Genomic DNA, 21073 nt, shown 5'->3' on the forward strand with positions numbered 1-21073 from the left:
CAAGGCAAACACAGAACGACAGCAACGACGAGAGACAAGAAATAACCCGAGAAGGTTGGGACACGCAGACAGAACTTAAATACGTGACAGGTAACGAGAGGCAGGTGAGAATGATCACACTGATCATGGGCACACAGGAGGGGAGGGGAGGGGAGCGGAGGGGAGGGGCGAGCACACAGACACACGGACACAAACTATGACAATATGGACACGATCGAGTCGTGACAGAGAATGAATGCTTCAGACCCCCATCACTCAATGGCAGATGTCACAACATCCAGCCACTGTTTGGGTGAAGTACCAACAGCATGTCAGAGAGAAAAAAAAAAAAGCCATAAAAGCAATGGAAAAGTCATACATATATCAATAAAAAAATTATTTCCGAGACAAAAAAGTCGTATATTTTCAAAGTTACCGGAATAACACACACTCACTTTAATGATGGCAAAAAAAGCTCAGGCTCTGTATAATAATCAGGTGCCATAAAAATAGAAATTTTTATTCTTGTAATGTAATTACATATTTTGAGTGTGGTGCTAATCTTCCTTTGTAAAAATGTGCAAACAAATATTTATGCAAAAGTAAGTGAATTTAGTCTTCGTTTTCCCATTTAAGGTGCTCCAGCATACATCTTCTCTGTTTATTTCAATGTCAACATTTTTCAAAAAAACGTGTGTGTGTGTGTGTGTGTGTGTGTGTGTGCGTGCGCGCGCGTGCGTGTGGGGGGAGGGGCAAAGTGTGACAGAGCAGTGGTAAGGAGCGCTGTTGAGTGTCAAAAAGGGGTGTACAGCCTTAGTCAGTCCAATGAGGTGGAACGGAACCTTGAAGTTTGGAACATTCCAATGTGTGCAAGGAAAACATTGAATGGACAATGATGTGAAAAAATATCCTTTTAAAACAGTTTGATGTATAATCGCATTTTTTTTCCAATAACCCCCCGCAAAATTTCAACGTAAACTCCCTTATTTACATTTTTTTCCCCTCTCAAATGTTTCAAGAATTTTGCCTTTATTCTTCAAACTGTACAACTTTTAAACTTAAGCAGAATTTTAAACTGATGTGGAATTGTGTTTTGTTCCCCTCCCTTTTCTAAAATGTCAACTTCATCTTTCAAAATGTTAACATTACTCCTAACTACAACTTTCTTGGCGTAATTGTTGTTGTTGTTGTTGTTTTTTTCCTCCTGTGATGCCAATTGGTAAGGAAGCTGAGGAACGAGTCCAAGAGTCCAGAGGTGGAGGTTCACCTTCTAGCTCGCGGGGCTCCCCGGCAGGACCGGATCCGAGACGTGCCTCTGGATCTCCGGCGCTTCTGAAGAGACCTCCAGGTGCTCAGGGAGGGACGGGAAGCGCTGGCCGCTGCCCAGCGTCCCCGGGGCCTCAGGCTGGGGTGGCGTCAGGGACATGTTGTCGTCTGAGGCAGCCGTCACGTGGATCCCGCTGGACAGCGAGTCCTTGGACTTGGTTTCAGACTCTGGACTCTACGGCGGTAAGCAGGGCATGTTAGACATGCTTACAATCACATGCTGGGAATTCAGTGCGGATGAGTACCTGTAGCAGCAGGGCGGCGCTGTCCATCATGGGAGGGACGGTGCAGAGGGTGGGCGGTGGCACGCTGCCGTACAGGGCGGCGGCAGCGGGGGGCAAGGGGCTGGGTGATACGGCGCTGTAGGCGGGCGGCACCGGCGCCATCTGACGCTGAAGGAGCTGCAAGATGACGGTGATGTCCGCCGTCATTCGGCTCTCCAGCCTGTGGCAACGACACAGAGATGAACGATTGGATAGTGTAGGATTGCATTGTAAACTCAAGTTCCATGGCATCAAAGTATTTTGTGAAGCCCAAAAAAACAAAAACAAACTAGTCTCCCCAGATACGAGGGCAGTCCACCAGATGCCGCTGTTGCGCCAACTCCTTCATACAAACACCAACGAACACAATGACATGATCATCACAATAGATGACGTCAGTGATATAGCACTGTCGTTTGATGTTTTGAGATCATTCACTCACTCCTCTGCATCATTTTCCCAGCCCTGGTTGCATGATCTCAACAACGGACTTGTGATCGGTCTGAGCAGGTCGTCGGGGGGTATAGCTCAGTGGTAGAGCATTTGACTGCAGATCAAGAGGTCCCCGGTTCAAATCCGGGTGCCCCCTTCAAATAGCTTTTCTTACCAATGGCGTCATGACTATTATGATACCCTATTGTGATATATTTGGGGGGAAAAACTAAACAAAACAAACAAAAAGGTGAAAGTCAAGTCCCACCGGTTTAACTGCGACTGCAACACTTCCAGTCTTGACCCGAGCTCGCTGGGCCGGTCATCAGAACAGGAGACGGGCTGGAAGCCAGCGGTCCTGGCTGCCGCCGCCGACGAGCGTCTCTGGGCCTCGGAGTACTGGCTGGCCCGGCGGTCCGGCCAGTAGCCGTAAAGTCCTGACATGTTGACCGCAACGGCGGCTGTGAGGAAGGATACAATCTGAAATGTTCATCTTCATAGCTAAAATCATACATACGGTGGACTTTTTACCTGAGTAGGGTGGCCCGGCAAGCTCTGCGGGCTTGGCTAACCCAGGGGCGGGTCTGCTGTGGGGCAGGAGGTTCATGACGGCCGAGGGGTAGTCTCTGGCATCCCCTGCAGGCGGCGGGAGGTACAACTCCCCCTTGCTGCTATGCCTCATATGCTTCATCTCCTCGTCGCTGGACTCGCTTGAAAATGTTTCGCTGCTGCACTGTTCGTCCCACCGTGGCGTTGCCATTCTGTGATGGTTGCCCATTGGACACGCCTGCTCGGGGTAGCTTTTCTCCCGGTCCGTCCCATCTGAAGAAGGATTTTTATTTTTTTTAAATGACATATTCACTCGGTGAGCCTTTTTTTTTGGGGGGGGGGTCACTGCTCACCTGGTCTGTTGCGGCGTCGCGGGGAGCCCCTGTGGTGCCTGCTGCGGCGGTAGCCACATTCAGAGTCCTTGCTTGGGGTTGGCAGGTTTATTCGATCTGCCTGATACAAAGCAGCTTCAGCAATGGACAAATAGAAGCTTGGAGCAGAGTTTGCAGGCCCAGATTATTCCTAAACATCTCCATCTGGTGGCACTCACATCTCTCAGGTTGAAGGTGATCTCCAGGTTGTGCCAGAAAGTGTCTGCAAAGTCAGGGTACATGTCCAGAACTTCCATGAGGTCATCCCTCTGGATCTTGTGAAGGTCGCAGTACGTCAGGGCCCGCACATCGGCGCTGGACTTGCCGGGCCTGCCGTACATGCTGACGGACTCGCCGAAGATGTCGTTCTTTCCTGGTGACGCGCATGAGATTCAAAAGTGTGCGGAACGTTGGAATGAAATGGAGTTGTGCCCAAACACCCCTGGCGAGGCGAGGCGAGGCGAGGCGACACGACACAGACGCCAGACGTCACACTCACCCAGAATGGCCACCACCATGTCATCGCGCAAGATCTCAATGGAGCCGCTGGAGATGAAATAAAGGGCGGTGAGAATGTCACCGCTATGCACCAGGGTGTCGCCGGGCGGCGCGTGGGTGGTCTTGAAGCGGATGGCCAGGGCGCGCAGGCAACCTTTGTTGGCGCCTCGGAAGGCCTTGCACTGCTGCATCAGCGTGCGGTTCAGGTGCAGGCAGATGTCCGCCTGCAGGCACTCGGGGAAGCCCTTCAACACCTGTGGGGAAAGGGAAACCGAATAAAAAAAAAAAAAAAAAAAAAAATCAAACGGCAAAAGATTCGAGTTGTTTCGAGAGCCAATGAGCACCCTCACAGCATTCATGTCGATGCCGTTGGTGTAGGACCAGGCGTGCTGGAAATACTCCTCCAGACGCTGGCGCAAGCCCCCAGGGATCTGATGGAAGCGGATGAACTCTTTGACCCGCAGCATCTGCGTGTGGTAGCGCGCCGTGCCCGAGTAGAGCCTCTGGATGATGGCCGACACGTTGCCGAAGATGCTGGCGTACATCAGAGCTGCGGAAAACGCACGCTTACGACAACGCGACTAAAAGGGCGCAGAGCCACGCCCGCCCGCCCGCCCGCCCGCACGCACTCACATCCGATGAGCATGACGCAGATGGAGAAGATCTTTTCGGGGTTGGTGTTGGGCGAGACGTTTCCGAAGCCCACGCTGGTCAGGCTGCTGAAGGTGAAGTAGAGCGCCGTGACGTACTTGTCCTTGATGGACGGCCCCGAGGCCGCGTCGCTGTCGTTGTAGCGCTTGCCGATCTGCTCGGCCAGGTTGTCCAGCCAGCCGATCTTCATGACCCCCACGCGGACCGAGCTGGTGCGCTCCACGTTGCCGATGGCGTACCAGATGCACGCCAGCCAGTGGGCGATCAAGGCGAAGGTGCACATGAGCAGGAAGAGCACGGCGGCGCCGTATTCAGAGTAGCGGTCCAGCTTGCGGGCCACCCGCACCAAACGCAGCAGGCGGGCCGTCTTCAGCAGGCCGATCAGCGTGGTCGTCTGCGGCTGGGGCCACGCGTGCGCAGATAAATCAACCGTCGCCGTGTTTTTTGCGGGCCACGATTTTGTTTTTGCCATACCTCCTCCGAGCCGGAGCGGAAGATGAGCAGGTCAAAGGGGATGGCGGCCACGATGTCGATGAGGAACCATCCCTTGAAGTAGTGCTGGGCGATGCGCCCCGGGTGGCTGACCACTTCGTCGTTGTGGTTCACGTAGGTGGTCCGGAAGTTGATGAGGATGTCCACGATGAACATGACGTCCACCACCAGGTCCACCACGTTGAGAGGGTTGCACGTGTAGCCACACGTCCGCCGCCGGTCCTCCTCCACCTCGTTGAGGAGGAAGGCGGCCGAGTAGGGCGTGAAGATGGCCGTGTAGATGACCAGCAGCAGAATGAGCCAGTCCCACATGGCCTTGAAGGGGCTGTAGTGCAGGATGGTCCAGCGGTGGATGCGCGGAGCCTGCAGCTTGTACTCGGGAAGCACGTCGGCGCCGAGCGACAGCACCTGTTTCCGTGGAACATTAAACCAGGCCGTTTTAGGTTGTTGTAAAAAAACAAAAAACAACAGGCTGATTTGCAAGACGGAAGGACAACATCCATCAGCGACTGCCGCCTCCCTCCAACACACATAACCGGTGAATTCACAAGAAGGCATGAATTGACGGTCTGTTTCCACCGGCCGAGGTCCGAGCTGAAAATAAGCACCTTTAGAAAAAAAGAATGATAAAAGTAAATGGCCAGAGCTTGACAATATTTGGGAACAAATCAAAATAAGGCCAGCCGTTTGTTGACGTCACTTTTAAATGTGGTGACCTACCTGCTGTAGAAGGGCAACATGCTAATGAGAGTGTAAACACAAGGTTGGGTCATCCAACAAGTTATTGATGCGCTCGATTTTGTAATGAGCGTCACAAGTCCCCCGTCGCATGCGAGCCGTCGGCTCGTTCTAATTAACATGGCAGCGGTGCGCCGCGTGCCTAAAAGCCTCAAGTTGACACCACTCACACGTGACAAAGCCAGAAGGACAATTTGGGAATTTAAGGAAACCGATCTGTGCTAACTGAGACAAAAACAACAAATTCGCCAAGCCAGACAAACAGCAAGGCCCAAAAAAAAAAACAAAAAAAAAAAAAAAAACCCCGATTGCAACAAGTCAACTGGGGACAACAATGGCACAAAAGTGTCGCTAAGACGAAAAAGTCACAAAGGTCAAGTTGGCCAAGTAGCCCTGCGACAACTAAGGCAAAATGACAATTGGGGCAAACCCCCACCCAAAAAAGAAGCGGATGAGCTCATGTGGCAAGACGGTGTCCTGCCTTCCTGCGCTCACCTGTCAGCTCCACGTGGACAAGAGGAGCATCTGAAGAGCACTTCAGCAGCAGATAAAGGAGCCGCATGTGTATTTATAAATCAAAATCAAAGTACTCACAGGCTGTAGTTTCTGCTTGAAGCTCATGTTGAAGTGCACTTCATGCTAACCAGACAGTCAGAGAGAGAGAGAGCGAGAGCGAGAGAGAGAGAGAGCGAGAGAGAGAGAGAGCAAGAGAGAGAGAGAGAGCGAGAGAGAGCAACCTCTGTTCATCCATCGACATCTCTCCCTCAACTACATTCCTCCCCCTTTGCTTTCTCTCTGTACCTCTGGATTAGGCCCAACCCAAAAATGGCCTCCGTGTGACATTATGACATCATAAGTACAATAGAGGCGCTGAGAAACGCTAGGCGTCCAAAGTTCAACAAAGTTCAAAACTGCTGGCAACTAAGACAAGTCAAGTGGCTACAAAGAACCCAAAATGAGCATTTGGGCAGGCAGGTCAACTGTGGCAGCAAAGCCAAATCAAAAAAAAATCCAAAAAGAATCATTTGGAAACATACGTACGTCAACTAGGTGCAAAACACACAGCCAAAGAGCATCATTGAAATTCTGATTTAGGATTGACAGTACTGAAGGGAAATTATTGCCACTTAGACATAAAATCCTCACATTTGTGCTGTGGAAGCGAGGGGGTGCCACGCACGCACGCACGCATGCACGCACGCACGCACGCACGCACGCACGCACGCACGCACACATGCACACACACATGCACGCACACACACTCACCCACCCAACAACCCAGGCTTTCCTGTTCAATCACGCTATGCACACCAATCCATAGTGGCGTGGATCAATGGCAACCTTCATTTCTCTTTTGCAAGGAGCCAATCGAAACTCAATTAAGCAGCCGGCCATATTTATAGCGTGACGTAACAATAAGCAACATCAAGGCAATTTCATGCTATTCTCACTGTTAGGGAGGGGGCCACCGTGTCGTGTTCGCCTGCAAGGTGTATTCATGGGAACGCTGTCCTCCACGTCCATTAAGCCAAAAGGCCAAGGTCACTCGCTGTCAGACAGACAGACAGACAGACAGCCAGACAGACAGCCAGGCAGCCAGCCAGCCAGCCAGCCAGCCAGCCAGCCAGCCAGCCAGCCAGCCAGCCACACAACGTTGCTCGATGGGCACACAGGCAGGCGGCAGACTCACTTTTGCCAAGTGAACCAGGGAAGGCAAATAAACAAAGCCCAAAATGAGCAAATCAACTGGGGGCAACGTCTCCAAATGGCCAAGCGAACAAGGGGCAGCCTCGGTAAATTGAACAGGTTTTCCAATCCATCCAAGAAATATAGTTTGAGTTGGCAGGCAGGCAGGCAGGCACATGGCTGCTTTGCTTGATATTACAAAAGTGTCAGAGTGCTTTTGACACTGGAGTGCTGCGGAGGCGACACAGTGTGCACCAAGTGAAGACACATGTCACACCACAGGTGAGATTATTTCTTCCCGTCTCGCGCCCCTGCCGACAAGACAGAGGGGCCCTCCATTTATAGACATACCCGTGTGTTTGTGCGTGCAAACGTGATACTTAATGACCCAAACCTGTCACAGAAACACACACACACACACACACACTGATACACAAGACAAAGGAAGCGAGTGTTGGACTTGTTCTCACAGTAGGTAGTGGAGGAGCAGAAAAAAGAAATATAAATGTCACGTTCACCTCCAGCTGAAAGATAAATGATAGCGAGAACTTCTGCCAAGGCTTGAACATTTGTCTGCTGAAAGTAGGACCTTAAAAGGTAAGAGCAGCTCAAACTTGATTCATGTAATAAGATCCTACAGAAAAAAAACACACCAAAAATCACCCGGACCATTTCCCATCATTTTGGAGGTTGTGTTTACACTGTTGTTAAATGCTGAATCTGGATCAGATCTGGATTGCATGACGCAAAAGCTAATGTCTTTCTGATCTCACCTGCGTCACCTGCGTCACCTTTTCAGTGACATTCTGTGTTCTGTCTTTGACTTTGCTGGGCGCAATGATCTCGATTTCGCCGGGGGACGGCGGTCGGACGCGGTCCGAGCCGAAGGTCAGCGTCACCTGCGGGATGCGCCCGACGGCCCGGTGCCTCATTAGATCCGAGTCGGAGGTGGAGTTGGCAACGCTCGGCCTCAGATCTGCGCAAAACGAGAACCGGAAGGTGTTGTTATTGAAGGTCTTGTTCTTGTTTTTTTCTTTTCTTTTTCCTCTTCACCACCCACCAAAGCGGAAATTTAGCAGGTGCCGTGAGTGAGTGAGTGAGTGAGTGAGTGAGTGAGTGAGTGAGTGAGTGAGTGAGTGAGTGAGTGAGTGAGTGAGTGAGTGAGTGAGTGAGTGAGTGAGTGAGTGAGTGTATTGATTTTCCTAAAGCTCTAAAGGAGCTCTTCCGAGACTCACTGCTGTTCGTGCGGACTTCTCCGGGCCGAGCGCTCCGCTCCGCTTTCATGCCGTCGATGTCGTCCAGAGACGAGGCTCGTCGCAGGCTGCGGACGCTTTCGCGCGAGCTGCTTCGAGATAAGGTCCCCCTGCCTGGGTCCAAGCGCTCCGTCAGCAGGGAACGGCGCTTTGCGGAGGACTGGGCGGCGGGAGAGGGAGGATCCAGGTCTTGCTCTATCAGGGCCTCGGTCTCGGACTGCATGCAGCTCTCCTTAGATGGTATGCGCAAATCCTTCAGGGGCACTTCCTCACTGTCGGGCTGCTGAAAAATAAATGCATGCAAATATTACATTTTATACACATACATATATGTACGATTTATTTATTTATATATACACAAATAGACATGTGCTGGCATCACAGCTGAATCCATTGAAAAAAAAGTTGGAGCACGAGGCAGCAAGATAAAGGAATGCGTGCGTGCGCGCGTGCGCGCGTGCGTGCAAGCGTGTCCGATGTGACGGAGTGCGTTTCCGGATTGGTGGCTCATGGATCCTGTCAGGAAGTGCCATCCCTCAACAAAACACAGCAGAAACGTCCAAACACCAGCAAGCGGCTCAATTGTTTTTCATTCATCTCCTTGATGGCTTTTTCCCCTTTCAACAATTCCCTGCAGCACTTTTGCATGGATGGAAGCGGACAAAAATTGCCACTCCATTGTGATTTGTATTTGGAACAAATTGTCCTACCTGCAAGTAGTCCACCACTACACCTTCAAACTGATCTTTGGAGAGAGACTGCCGCCGCAAGGAGCGTAACACCGGCAGGCGCATTTTCAACCTGCGATTCTGACCTGAAAGTAAAAGAGGACAAAAATGGGCTGTCAAAATCTCGCATGACAACCATGAGAAGAAATGAGGCAAAATGAGAGGAAAGCGGCTGCAATGTCCTCACAGTAAAGCCAGCCTTGACTGACTCGCTGCTTGAATGCCGACTTCTTGAGCGTCGGGTCGACCAGTTCCTGGAAGTCCAGGATGAACATGATGACATCGCCTTCCTCGTTCTTCACTGGAACGATGTCCACCATGCACGGCCTGCATGTGCCTGTTTTGGGGGGGAAGAGTCCAATGTTTGGACTAAATTTAGCACACAACATGTAGCGCAAAGAAGCCTATAGCTAAGGGACATGTCAGTGAACCTAAAAAGCTATCGTAAAAATAGTCAAGCTATTTTTGCGCGAAGGCGGATCGGTTTGGCGGGACGTACCTTCCTTGGCGTAGTAGAGGATTTCCACCTTGCGCTCCTCTGATCCGAGCAGGGCCTGAGCCAGCTGGGCCAGGGCGCTCTTCATGGTGCCGGGCCCGACCAGGAACTGGCAGGTGCAAGGCTGCTGCATGATCTCAGCCCGCGTGAAGCCGAACATCTGACAGAAGGCCTCGTTGCAGAAGATGATTCCGCAGTTCTTTGTCTGTGCGTTGGCGATCACAAACTTGCGATCTGGAAGGACCACCGTAGCATTAGCCACCAAACACGTTTTGCTACATTTCAGGTTTTAGAAGGATTAATTCAAAAGTTTGCTAAAGCAGGCTCGGCTAGGCTCGGCTCGGCTAGGCTAGGCTAGGCGTCGTAAAAGCGACTGACTAGCCTTGGTTATTAGCATTTTTTGTACATGACATATTTCTCCGAGCTTTTACACAACATATTGTCTGAGGAGACCAACATTTAAAACTCCATTTGAATTTCCAACTGTACGTTGATCTTTTTCGGTACTCGTGTCAAGATGTTGACTGTGTTTGTCAATTGACAGCTGGCAGCTATTAATACAGTCAAGAAGTGGACCTAATGAAGCGGAGCTTTCTTTCCAGGCCGCTTCGCATCAGCATCACAATGACTCCCGAGAGGGCACAGAGGAGCAGCTGGACCCCAATTGCGTCACCTCCGTGCACTCTTTGACCGCTTCGTTCCCAATTTGCACATTGGTAGAAGATTGGGAAGCAAGTAGCCAGCCAGCCAGCCAGCCAGCCAGCCAGCCAGCCAGCCAGCCAGCCAGCCACCTTTGCCGCTTTGGGAGGAAAATACAGTGTGTCCCCAGCAGGTGGGTGAGCGAGCGAGTGTGCTGCTTAGCAACGGCTAAGTGGCAACGAGGGCTTTCAAAGTGGCAATATGTGGAGCAAAGGAACATGTGATGTAGCACGGCAGGCGCAAGGGGATTTGCGACGAGCCACGCTGGCTGACATCCAATTCAAAGGCAACTTACGAGGTTCAAAACACACGCTGGCGTGTGCCTTCGACAGCGGCTGCCGTCAGTCAAATGTGATAAAGCCGCAACTCATTTCATAGTTTTGCTTTGTTTTTCCACCAATCACTTCTTTCAGAATTCAACCTTTGGAAACAGTTACTTTCTGAGATTTGACTCCCAAAGTTCAAGGCATTTCAGAAACATGGTCTCAGTCAGTGTCCTTCCCCAACCAAATGGATTCCGACAAAAGCAAAGAACAAAATGGGAGAGCCGCTCTCACTTTTCTCAGCCGTGGCATGATGCATTGCTTTTGAGATATTTGACTTTCCCTTCTTCATTTCAAATCAGTCATTGAAAGACGCATGCACGTGCCACCAAAATACGCTTCACACGTCCAGAGACTTACTTTGCTCGTCGAATTTCCTGATGATGGTATCAAGGTAAGTGTTCTGGAGGGCGACGTGACCGCGTCTCACGGGCATCTTGACAGCGACGATGATGACAACACATCAACTGAATCGGCACCAGGAAGTGCCAAATTTGGAGTCCAATTTTAAGATGAGTCCATGCAAAGCCGCAGGAGGAAAGGGATGCTGATGCTGCCTGTCTGCCCGCCTGCCTGCCTGCGGGAAGATAATGAAGAGAATGAAGACTGGTTGCCAGGGCGACGAGGGATGCTGGATGCCACACGCCAGACAAAAAGAAAAATTAGGAAAAGTAGACCAAAGTCCAGATCATTTCAGATATTAGAGCTGCAATTGTAAAAAAACATCAAATGACACTCGGGAAGTTGCCGCCTTTTTTTCAAACGACGTTCTCCATCAAGTTTGTGAGCTAAGAAAGAAAGCGCACGTCGGTCAAACATCGGTTCCATCTACTCTATGCTGCTTTCCACCGTCCCCCTCGGGTTCTCGCAAACCACCGGCGTCAAGCCGGCAAGGACGCAAGGGAGTGGAAATAGCCAGCAGTCGGACTTTCAAAATAAGAGTCCGTCATAACATATTGAGCTCAAATTTGAGGCCCAAAATGTGGCGTGCCAAATGAATAGAATTCAGAACAAACGTTCAGAGGTTATCGACTTCCACGGGGAGGCAATAAAACTGCATTTTTTAATGCTTTTTAAATGCTTTCAATAAAATTTCTAATTCCAACAATTGCAAAAAAAAAATCAATAGTTTTATTCTAATTTACTGTAATACTAACAACTTTTTTTTTTTTAAAGTAAATACAAACATGAACAGAGCAAGTTAAAGTCTAAAGTTGGGGGAATACAAAATAAAGATTCTTTTTAGGAAGGAAATGCAATTTTGTTTGCTGATATGGACCTAGCAAATTCCGCTGTTGAACTCAAAGTGTCATGTCCGTGTGTAGTTGATTTTGAAAGTCTAGTCATGCATTGTGGCGGCTTGACACTGGTCTTTCTTGCCAGTGACAGAGTGCAGACCCTCATCAGCCTGTTTCACGCCACATCACAGCTCTGAAAATAGCAGCATCCTAGCTCCACGTGCGCCCACCGTCGTCGCACTTGTGTTGGCCGCCGCGATAAGGCGCCATTGTGTGTGCCAAGTTGAGCACAACACAATTCAACTTTTTCACCTTCAATCCATTCACGGCGACACTCACTCAGCATCTCGGCGCTATTCTGAAATAGGACAGACCCTCTTTGAAAGGTTGCCGACAAGAGAGACAAAGGGCAACGTTTGCCACGTGCGTTAGTTAGCTTAGCATGGGGCTAAACAAGCATCATGCCTCGCCAGCTGAAAACGTGAGCTTACGTCACGTTGTCTTGTTTTACTCCAGAAAGGTGGTCTGAAATTGGAACGCTGATCAAACTCAGCTCATTCCACATGTCCAGGCCTACAATTCTTTAAATCACAGAAGTGGAAAAAAATCCTACCTGTTTGTCCGTGTCCTTGTGGGAATGTCGCGTTGGCAACACGGTCATCACTTGTCGCCTACTTTCTTGCAGGACCTGATGGGAAGCCAAACGTTTGGATGGACCTGGACTTGTTATCAGGCTGGAATTCCTTCAGCATCATCACCAACCACCCTGCGATAACAACTGGACACGACACCTCGCAGTGGACCCCAAACATACACACAAGTACACTGTGCCGTCCGTCAATCATGTTTTTCAGTTACAATCGGGAGGTGGAGGTAGTTTCAAGCAGGAACAGATTTCCTGTCACCTTATCCTTACTTCTTGTTCCCTCCTCTGACATTTGGCCCACTCTTTATTTGCTTTTTAACGGCAGACATTATTCCCAACTATTGACCCTTGAAAATGAGATGCAGAATTCCCTTCATATTTGCCACGATATTTCCGATGACACTGGTCAACGTTTTGGGTGGCGCCATGACCCGGTTTGATCCGGAAAAAGAAAAACATGACAATTGACGGTGTTATGTCACAGCAGATTGTATTGGACTAATGTCACGATGAGCCAGCCGCGCGGCGCAGGAATAATCATCTCTTCTATTCATAACTGGCAGAAAGGCAGGAAAAACGCCTCCTCGGTATTCGCACGGGAGGCCGAGAGTCGGGGGTCTTCGCATGAAGTGTCAAATAAAGCGGCGTAACCGTGGCAACCGCTACAGACGGAGCAGACCTCTCATTAGTGGTCGTCTACCAGCGTTCCCCTTTCTTTTTCTATCTGCCAAAAAGATGGCTGCTTGCTCGATGTACCTCAATACATTTATCCAAGCGAGCGCGCACACAATGGACGCCACATTAGGAACACTAAGTCATATAATAATATAGTTGTTTATTACTCATTTCAATAGGCAAGTGCATGAAAGCACATTTTCAGGCTTTTCATAATGCACACTTAGGAGAGTTTAAACTTCAAGACTGTCGCCATTTGTTTGAATCCAATTTCGTGTCATTAACAATCAAACAAAACACACCTAGCCCTTTTCCAAAACTATGTCTTTTGTTCTAGAAGACACTTTATGTCTTTGTAGATAAAGACGTGAAATGAATTCAACTCTGCTTTGCGTAAAATACATTTTGACCTTGCACGGCAAGTCTCGTCACGATAATGTCGATAAATACAGGAACATCATATGGAAATGTCTTAACTCGCTCATGTTCATTTCAAAGCATTTGAGCATTTCGCCTCTACATTCAACCACAAGGCAAAAAAACATTAGGTACACCTGCTAATGTCTCAAACTTTGTTTTGTGCGGCTAAATACTGATCCAAAATCAAATGCTATCATTGTTTTCTCAACGCAACTTCATTTGCATTGCACTTTAAAATAACCATTTGAACGGAAACATTTGATGTCATTATTGTGGTTATGGATAGCTTATAAAACAATTGATATGGTGCAGGTATACCTAATGTTGCAGCCGCCGCATGACCACGGTGAATGAACATAGTCGTCATTTGGCTCAATCGTCAAACGTCCCGCATGCTCTGGAAGCATATCTGAAAAGTGAGAATAGAAATGCAAATTCAAATGTCCATTTTTAACAATGTCATTAGATTGCCGTTAAAAGGCAGAGTCGAAATGTTCTCTGTGTCCCCGAACGGAACCCGGCCGGCCAGTTTTGTTTTTTTTCCCTGCATGTAAATAAAAAGAAAGGAGATAGGTATTTTTGGCACATTTGCAAGACCAGCTGCTTTCTACCCATTCTTCTTCAAAATACCACCAACTCCAGTATAAAATATATAAAATCCAAGTGAGCAGGCATAGGTGCATAAATACAAAAAATCACAATCACATTTAAAGTAAATACAAATCGAATTGATAACATTTGTTTGTTTGTTTTTTAAAGAAAGTGCATCTGGTTAGATAACATTTGACTGTTAAAGCTTTGTTCTTACGGCCTTTGTCCTTTAAACTCTAAACTAAAATAGAAATGTGATCATCAGCCTCCCGATTAGGGTTACCATAAAGAGGATTTGGCGACCTCGCGTGGTGATGTTGCACACTGCATCCAGTAACAAAGGCGGCAGGCAGGTTCATTCCTGGTTACACGGCGCAAACAACCCTCTACTGCCTTTTCCACCACTACACAAGCCCTGAAATAACAACCGACCAATCAATGCTTAAGTACAAACTTGCAAAGTCAACAACTTGCATTTCTTCCCTTAATAAACACCAATGTCAAAAGCCAAAGATTTTGGGACACACCTCAATTCCCCAGTCGGGTGCATGTCACTGCAGTGCAAATGAGCGACAGCCAGTGATGACATTTCAAGTTTGAAGCAGCGACAGCATTTGTTTAGCACAGCCCGCCTGCCCCTTTGCCACACGCTCCATCCAAGTTACTCCTGCGAGAAAGGGTGCCCGAGCAGCTCCTCGGCGCCGGGCCGTCGCTCAGCCGCGACAAAAATGCGCCGGACAAAGTCGTGCGCCTGCTCGGAGGTGCGCGCCGGCAGCAGAGGCTTGGTGGGCTGCGTGGCGATCTTGAAAATGGCCGCCATGGCCTCGTACTCGGCCCACGGGGGCTTCTCCGTCAGCATCTCCACCACCGTGCAGCCCAGACTCCTGGCAAGACACACAACACGCAGGTGCTGGTGGTACTTTTGGTTGGAAAGCCTTACTTTCAAATCTTCAATCCATCCATGAAAAAGCCTGTTGCGTGTGGACTCACCAGACGTCGGCCTTCCTGCCATAGCCTTCCCCGCTGATGACTTCGGGACTCATCCAGTAAGGGGTGCCGGTCAAGGAGCGTATGCCGTTTCCGGACATACAGATGGTCTGCAGGCGCTTGCTGGCCCCAAAGTCACCCAGCTTGACGTTGCCCTCAGAGTCTCGCAGAATGTTGGCCCCTTACAAGAAAAAAGAAAAACAAATGTCATGCACACTTGAGTGTTGTAGTTGTTTGTTTTGGAAAGAAAAGATTTCTTTTCAAACGTGATGTAAACTAATGACTAGGTCACCTTTGATGTCTCTATGCACAATCATGTTGCTGTGGAGATAGGACATCCCCTCCAGGATCTGACGGGTATACTTTCGGGTCACACTCTCCGTCAGCGCCCCATAAGCTTTCAACTGGTCTTTGACAGAACCCTGGTAGGAAGCCAGACCGCATCCTCGACATCAGTGGTATTTTAGGATCCAGCGCCCTCTACTGACCAACCAGCGGGCATTTGCGCAACACATGCAATGAAAGGTGGCGTACTCACGCCGGGCATGTACTCCATGAAGATGGTGAGGGTCTTCTCGTTGCGGTTCCTCAGACAGCCGTAGTACTGCACGATGCGCTCGTGGCGAAGGTTCTTCAGCAGCTGGATCTCGCATTCCAAGGCGCTGACCTCCTGCAGGGACCACAGCTCAGGTTGAACCAAAGGGCCAGTACGTATTTGACACGAGCGATAACGATTACAACAACATGACTGGTGTTATGGAAATGTCCAAATTGCTTTCTCACCTTGCTTGTCTCGGGACTGTCAGGATCAAACTGGACCTGCTTGACGGCCAGCTCTCGTCCCGTGTCCACGTCGTAGCACAGGTAGACCCGCCCAAAGGCCCCCTGGCCCAGGAGCTTGCCCCGCCGCCATGTCACGGGAGCACCGGGCGCTGAGAGAGCCACAGCAACGCCTGTTGCGCATTTGCTTTTGCCAGCACGACAAGGTCATCCATACGTACATGTACGGGCGACGGGGCGTTCCTGCGGTCGAAGCCTGCCCTGGCCGTCCATTGGCTGCCGGCCGCCGACGCTTTCTTCGCTGCCGTTGAGCGAGCGGCGTGAAGGCACCAGGGTGAAGAGGTTCACTTGCGGGCGACGGATACGAGGAAAGGTGCGTCGCCCTAATGGGGAGAAATGAATGCAGTGCGGTCGCTGCCGCCACATGACACGGCGCTTGGTGGCCATAGTACCTTCGCTGAGGTCTTTTTGACGAAGCGAGATGTGGTAGCGGCGAGGGTACGTGCCCCCCTTGCCGACGACGCGCTCGTAAACGTGCTTCTCCCTGTCTGGAGGGAGAACGGACAAAGGTTGGCGCTCTTTCAAATAGACGCTTTTTGTGTGCGGCTTCTCACCCGAGAACTCTTGTCTGTTGTCGGGATAGCTCTTGGCTCTGTGCACGCGAGACTTCCTCAGGGAGGGGCTGCCGTGCCGTGCCGTGCCGTGCCGTGCCGTGCCGTGCCGGCACAAGAGGTACACACGAAATGTAAAAAGCTACTTGTGGTTTGTAACATGAAGGCTTGCCAACCTGTCTGAGTTGCTATCCAGAGACTGACAGCTTCCAGACACGGAATTTTCGCCACTGCTCCAGGGATCCAGAACCTGCGTGGGAAGAAACAAAGCAACAAAAACAACAACCCGAAAACGCTCAAAATCATCGCAAAGCAGGATTTGAAAAAAAGCATGATTAAGCAAAAACAAATAAATCGCAATCCAAAATAATACGTGACTCACACACTGGTCACCGGTCTCCGGGATGAACTCGCCCTCGCTGTTGACGCTGGTGTAGGAACCTTGGCGGGCCATCCTCTGCTGGCGTTCCGGCACGTAGCCCGGTGGCGGCGAGCTGCGCCCCGCATTCTGGGAACCTGTTCATCCCAAAAAAGCTTTGAGCAGCCTGTTGCAGACATAAAACCCAAGGGACAGACAGCGCGGGCAGCTTACCGGTGGACAAGTGGCGCCCCCTAGGCTCAGATGACGAGTACGCAGCACTGACGTCTCCGGTGGACTGCGAGGCTTTGATTCGAACTTGCTTGCAAGCCAAGTGCTGGGTCTGGAACGTGAAGATCAGTTGAAAAAGGTGCTTGCTTATATAACTTGAATCCTGCGGAGGCAGTAGCGAGTGACTCGTGGTGTGGAAGAAAGCATTTTCAAATTTCTAATGTTCCCCTGAAGAGAAGCTGGCCAAATAACGTCACGCTCTCCAAACTCTTGCATTTATGTGCCTCACATTGTCGCGTTCCTGTTCGAGCAGCAGGATCCGGATGCTCTTCATGCTGGCGCTTCGGTCCAGCAGGTCTACGGCCTTGTCCAGGTCGTCCTGGCCTCGCAGCGGGACAGACGACTGCCAGGAGGGAGGGAGGCAACGAGCGTGTCAACAAGGCCCCCCCCGGACCACGACAATAGTGGACGTACCTCGTTGATCATGTAATGGAGGTCAAGCTGCTGGCCAAATGCCAGCTTGACTTTGCGCTGGATTTCGTCAAACTGCACGGGTCGCTCAAACATGAGGATCCTAAAGAGACCAGATTTTTTCAAATTCCTGCGTGTGCACCTTTGCATACTTGTGTTGCGCCGATAGCCGCAAGCTAACCACAGGCCCCCGCCCGTGTTCAAATGCAAACTCACCGCCTCTCGCCTGAAAACTCAAACTTGATCCTGATGTTCTCCTGAGAGAACACAAACGCAAAGCTTTAACTCATAAATAAAAAAGTCGCATATAAAGAAAAACAATTTGGTGATGAGCCACCTGTCGAGTAGGCTGAGCGGGTGTCTTGAGTTTACTGCCGCCGCCGTCATACGGTAGGATGGGTTGTCGCCGCGTCATCTGCAGGGCCACCAGGTCCTTCATAATGGAGTGGAGTGCCTGTCGTTCATCTGGCCAAAAACAAAGGCGACAAACATTTGCTATGCTATTTTCTCAAATGAATGATCGTTTTCAGATGAAGTGTCGGGGTATCAAATTTCACACTGCTGGTGTCTATAATTCCCTGTCTGTCTGTCTGTCTGTCTGTCTGTCTGTCTGTCTGTCTGTCTGTCTGTCTGTCTGTCTGCCTGGCTGGCTGCCTGGCTGGCTGCCTGCCTGCCTGCCTGCCTGCCTGCCTGCCTGCCTGCCAGCCTGCCAGCCAGCCAGCCAGCCAGCCAGCCAGCCAGCCAGCCTGCCTGCCTGCCTGCCTGCCAGCCTGCCTGCCAGCCTGCCTCCGTGTCATCAACATTGAGCAAAAGCTGCTTTTTGATGTGCCACGTTTGAAATGCCGGCAGGTTCTTTGCCTCGCAAGTTGAGCAAACATTTGCTTTTGTGTAGCTTGGACCAACATCACAGTCAGGAGAAGAAGAAGTCCACGTCTTAGGAAACACGATCCCTCACGCGCAGGAGTCTGGGCTGGGGGCTGCAGGTTTTTTTCTTCAGCAAAACCAAATAGATCTGTTTTGTGTTGTCTGCCTTTCGGCGTACGTACTTACTCATTGCGGCGACGCTGGCGGGGTCTTCAAAGCTTGAAAATTGCTGCCAGTCCAACTGCGGAACCACAAAACAACAACATTGGAGTTGAAAATGAAGCTTTTTGGTGATGTTTTTCCTCCAGGAGGATGTGAGAAGACAAAAGGTTATCGGCCAGACAGTGCAACAATTGTCAGGATGTGAGAGGGCTGCCATCTCGGCCAAGAAAAGCCGACCGGCGGGAGGGAATGTGACATGACGGAGGTCAACGTAAAACTGAGACATTCTTAGCACGCCACTCAGACTGGGCCATTATGGAGAAAGTAGTCATTACGATTTTTCTAATTGATACTGAAAGCACAATGAATAAAAAGGATTCTGCCTTTAATTCAGAAAATGGATGGATTCAATTCAACATTATTTGTATAGCACTTTATCATACAAAATGCAACTCAAAAGTGCTGTGCTGCACTGCACTGCACTGCACTGCTCAGAATTTGTCTGAATGAGTCCGTATCATTTTGACTAGTGTCTGCCCGCAACTAATATACAATAGCCGGTGCACTGCCAGCAATTACCGTGTTATGTGCCGTCTCTGCTGCACTGCCAGTAATTAATCTGACACGCCGCTTGTTTTGTCCGAAGGCTACGATAGCATGCATCGTCAGTAAACTCGTAAAGGGCATCAGGACCCGTGGCCTTCAGAACAAGCCGTCGCCTTCTGGGTAATAATCTAACCACAGGAATGGCGGGCGGGCGGGCGAGTCCGCCAGCGGCCGGCCCTTTGCCACGTTGCTTTCAAGCATCCGTCGCTTGGCATAAACGGCAGCAAGGAAGGTGTTTACAGGCCACGGAGGTGGTTACTTCAGGGAATGCTGGGAATTACCAGCCTAGAAGATGCCCACTGTTGACGGCCGACTTGGCTCCTGATTCTCATTAGCTGCTAAGCGGAATGTGGAGAATTTTGGATGCAGAGGAGGAAGTAGTTGCACCAAGCCACTCTGCTATACCAGCTTTATTTTCCTTGTATCGTGTTTCCAGGACCGCTGGGATTTACAAGGATTCCAAGGATTTGTTTAGTCTGAAGCTGGTTTTCCCAGTCCACATTTTATTCCCCCATCTCATGACAAGAAGTCGTCTTGTTATCGCATTGCACGCCAACCTGCTACACTGAACATTTTTCCCAAACAGCCAACGATGGCCTTAGCCGGTTGAATATTTTCATGGTTTTAGTACGCAGTGGTTCATTTGTTTTTACATTTGGATTAAGAGTTTATAAATGCTAATAACGTTAACATCAACGAGTAAGTCTTTTAGAAGTTAGTATTCTACTGATAGTTATTTACTCATAGTTAAGTCGTTGTTTCAATTGCATTGACACATTTATGACGTGACAATCGTGACATAATGTTGACCAAAAATGTGAACATTTTGGCCTTGAACTTCAGTCTAATTTACTTATCCCATGCAAGTGCTAATGAGGCCGTTTTCGAGAAGTGTTTTGGCGTCATTAATACGCCTGACGTCACAAATATATCCTCACCTGAGTCTCTCCTCCTCCCGCCCGCGATGACAGGTGTCAAGGTGGTGGTGGTGGTGCGCGCGCATCCTCCTCACTCAGAGGACAGGGGCACGCGCCGCCAGGTAGAGCGCATGCGTGGAAGATGCCATTCAGTTGCCCACAGGGGCTGCGTAATTGACAGTTCCCAGGTAGGAAAGGGGGAGTCACGTTGGGGATTTAGATGGGGAGCAATCCTTTGGAGGCGCTACGGAGGCTGACATGTTGTGAAAACATCCAAAACACGTTCCGTATACATATCTGGAGGTGCACAAATAAGGTGTCCCGTTCAATTAATTACTTTTATGGAGTCCATTTTGCAACACAATTAAAATAAATAAAAAAATAAAACGGGCAGAGAGGTGACGGGAGCCGATTAGGGTCAAACCTCGTCAGCTCTCTGAGTATGTCGGCTGCTTCGTGACCGATCTAAACAACAGCAAACTTTTGTCTTTCAAAGACCAGAACTCGAAAAACCTCGGCACGAAACAAATAGTCAATCATAAACTTTCCCGACCAAAACAAAGCACAAAATCAATTCCAAGAAACTACCTCCAACTTCCTGCCAGAGAGAAAAAAAAGACATTACCACCGGAACTCGTTTATCAGCTTCCAAACTATCCTGGAAAAGGATCCCACCGACCTGACGTCCTAGACGCTCAAAGTGTCACAATCATTTCTTGTCTAAATATTCCAAAATGTGTATTTAAATTCCGAAAGACTTAGCGATTGTTCACTGAATACACGAACACCGTCAACGCGCGCGCGCAGTTACTTCTTCGATGCGTGTGAAGTGTGAATGCAAAGGCGCGCACCGCCGCTTGGATGGGCGGAGCAACTGTGACGTACACCTGTGATGCCTCCGGGAACACTCGGAAATCCAAGAGCTACATTGGACAATGTATACAATGAAAGGTTTACGTGCCCGCTTTCATGTTTTACATTCTGTAAAATGATGAGTAATTTTGCAATTTGATGACAGCCATAAAATGAGTC

The 21073-nt window shown here is 49.7% G+C and overlaps 2 protein-coding genes and 1 non-coding gene across 10 annotated transcripts; 1 reads left to right on the forward strand and 2 right to left on the reverse strand.

The window, feature by feature from the left end:
• Positions 1-473: 473 nt before the first annotated feature.
• Positions 474-14394, reverse strand: kcnh6a (potassium voltage-gated channel, subfamily H (eag-related), member 6a). Of its 6 annotated transcripts, none has more exons than XM_049745212.2 (18): positions 14338-14394; positions 13782-13872; positions 12336-12410; positions 10845-11115; positions 9466-9696; positions 9154-9303; positions 8949-9052; positions 8221-8521; positions 7759-7961; positions 4544-4969; positions 4052-4469; positions 3420-3968; positions 3100-3293; positions 2903-3002; positions 2532-2822; positions 2269-2461; positions 1551-1749; positions 474-1480 (listed from the first exon to the last, which is right to left on the reverse strand). In XM_049745212.2, the coding sequence occupies exons 4-18, from the start codon at positions 10918-10920 to the stop codon at positions 1250-1252; spliced, it is 3666 nt and encodes a 1221-aa protein (XP_049601169.1). In that variant the 5' UTR covers positions 10921-11115; positions 12336-12410; positions 13782-13872; positions 14338-14394; the 3' UTR covers positions 474-1249. The 6 variants fall into 6 exon arrangements, with proteins under 6 accessions (XP_049601169.1, XP_049601175.1, XP_049601174.1 ...); XM_049745218.2 differs by lacking the exon at positions 14338-14394 and having other exon boundaries at positions 3420-3672; positions 3769-3968; positions 8221-8518; positions 13782-13922; XM_049745217.2 differs by lacking the exon at positions 14338-14394 and having other exon boundaries at positions 3420-3672; positions 3769-3968; positions 13782-13922.
• Positions 2086-2157, forward strand: trnac-gca (transfer RNA cysteine (anticodon GCA)). The gene has a single exon. It is a non-coding gene; the product is annotated as a tRNA-Cys (tRNA).
• map3k3 (mitogen-activated protein kinase kinase kinase 3) lies at positions 13184-20900 on the reverse strand. Of its 3 annotated transcripts, none has more exons than XM_049745224.2 (17): positions 20063-20898; positions 18543-18597; positions 17830-17957; positions 17709-17749; positions 17496-17595; positions 17311-17424; positions 17025-17184; positions 16815-16948; positions 16609-16682; positions 16436-16503; positions 16274-16369; positions 16043-16204; positions 15825-15973; positions 15580-15711; positions 15334-15463; positions 15045-15222; positions 13184-14938 (listed from the first exon to the last, which is right to left on the reverse strand). In XM_049745224.2, the coding sequence occupies exons 2-17, from the start codon at positions 18544-18546 to the stop codon at positions 14716-14718; spliced, it is 1893 nt and encodes a 630-aa protein (XP_049601181.1). In that variant the 5' UTR covers positions 18547-18597; positions 20063-20898; the 3' UTR covers positions 13184-14715. The 3 variants fall into 3 exon arrangements, with proteins under 3 accessions (XP_049601181.1, XP_049601182.1, XP_049601183.1); XM_049745225.2 differs by having other exon boundaries at positions 17025-17133; positions 20063-20897; XM_049745226.2 differs by having other exon boundaries at positions 14758-14964; positions 20063-20900.
• Between the last annotated feature and the right edge of the window lie 173 nt (positions 20901-21073).

The sequence above is a fragment of the Syngnathus scovelli genome, chromosome 16, assembly GCF_024217435.2.
Source record: "Syngnathus scovelli strain Florida chromosome 16, RoL_Ssco_1.2, whole genome shotgun sequence".
Lineage (NCBI taxonomy): Eukaryota > Metazoa > Chordata > Actinopteri > Syngnathiformes > Syngnathidae > Syngnathus > Syngnathus scovelli.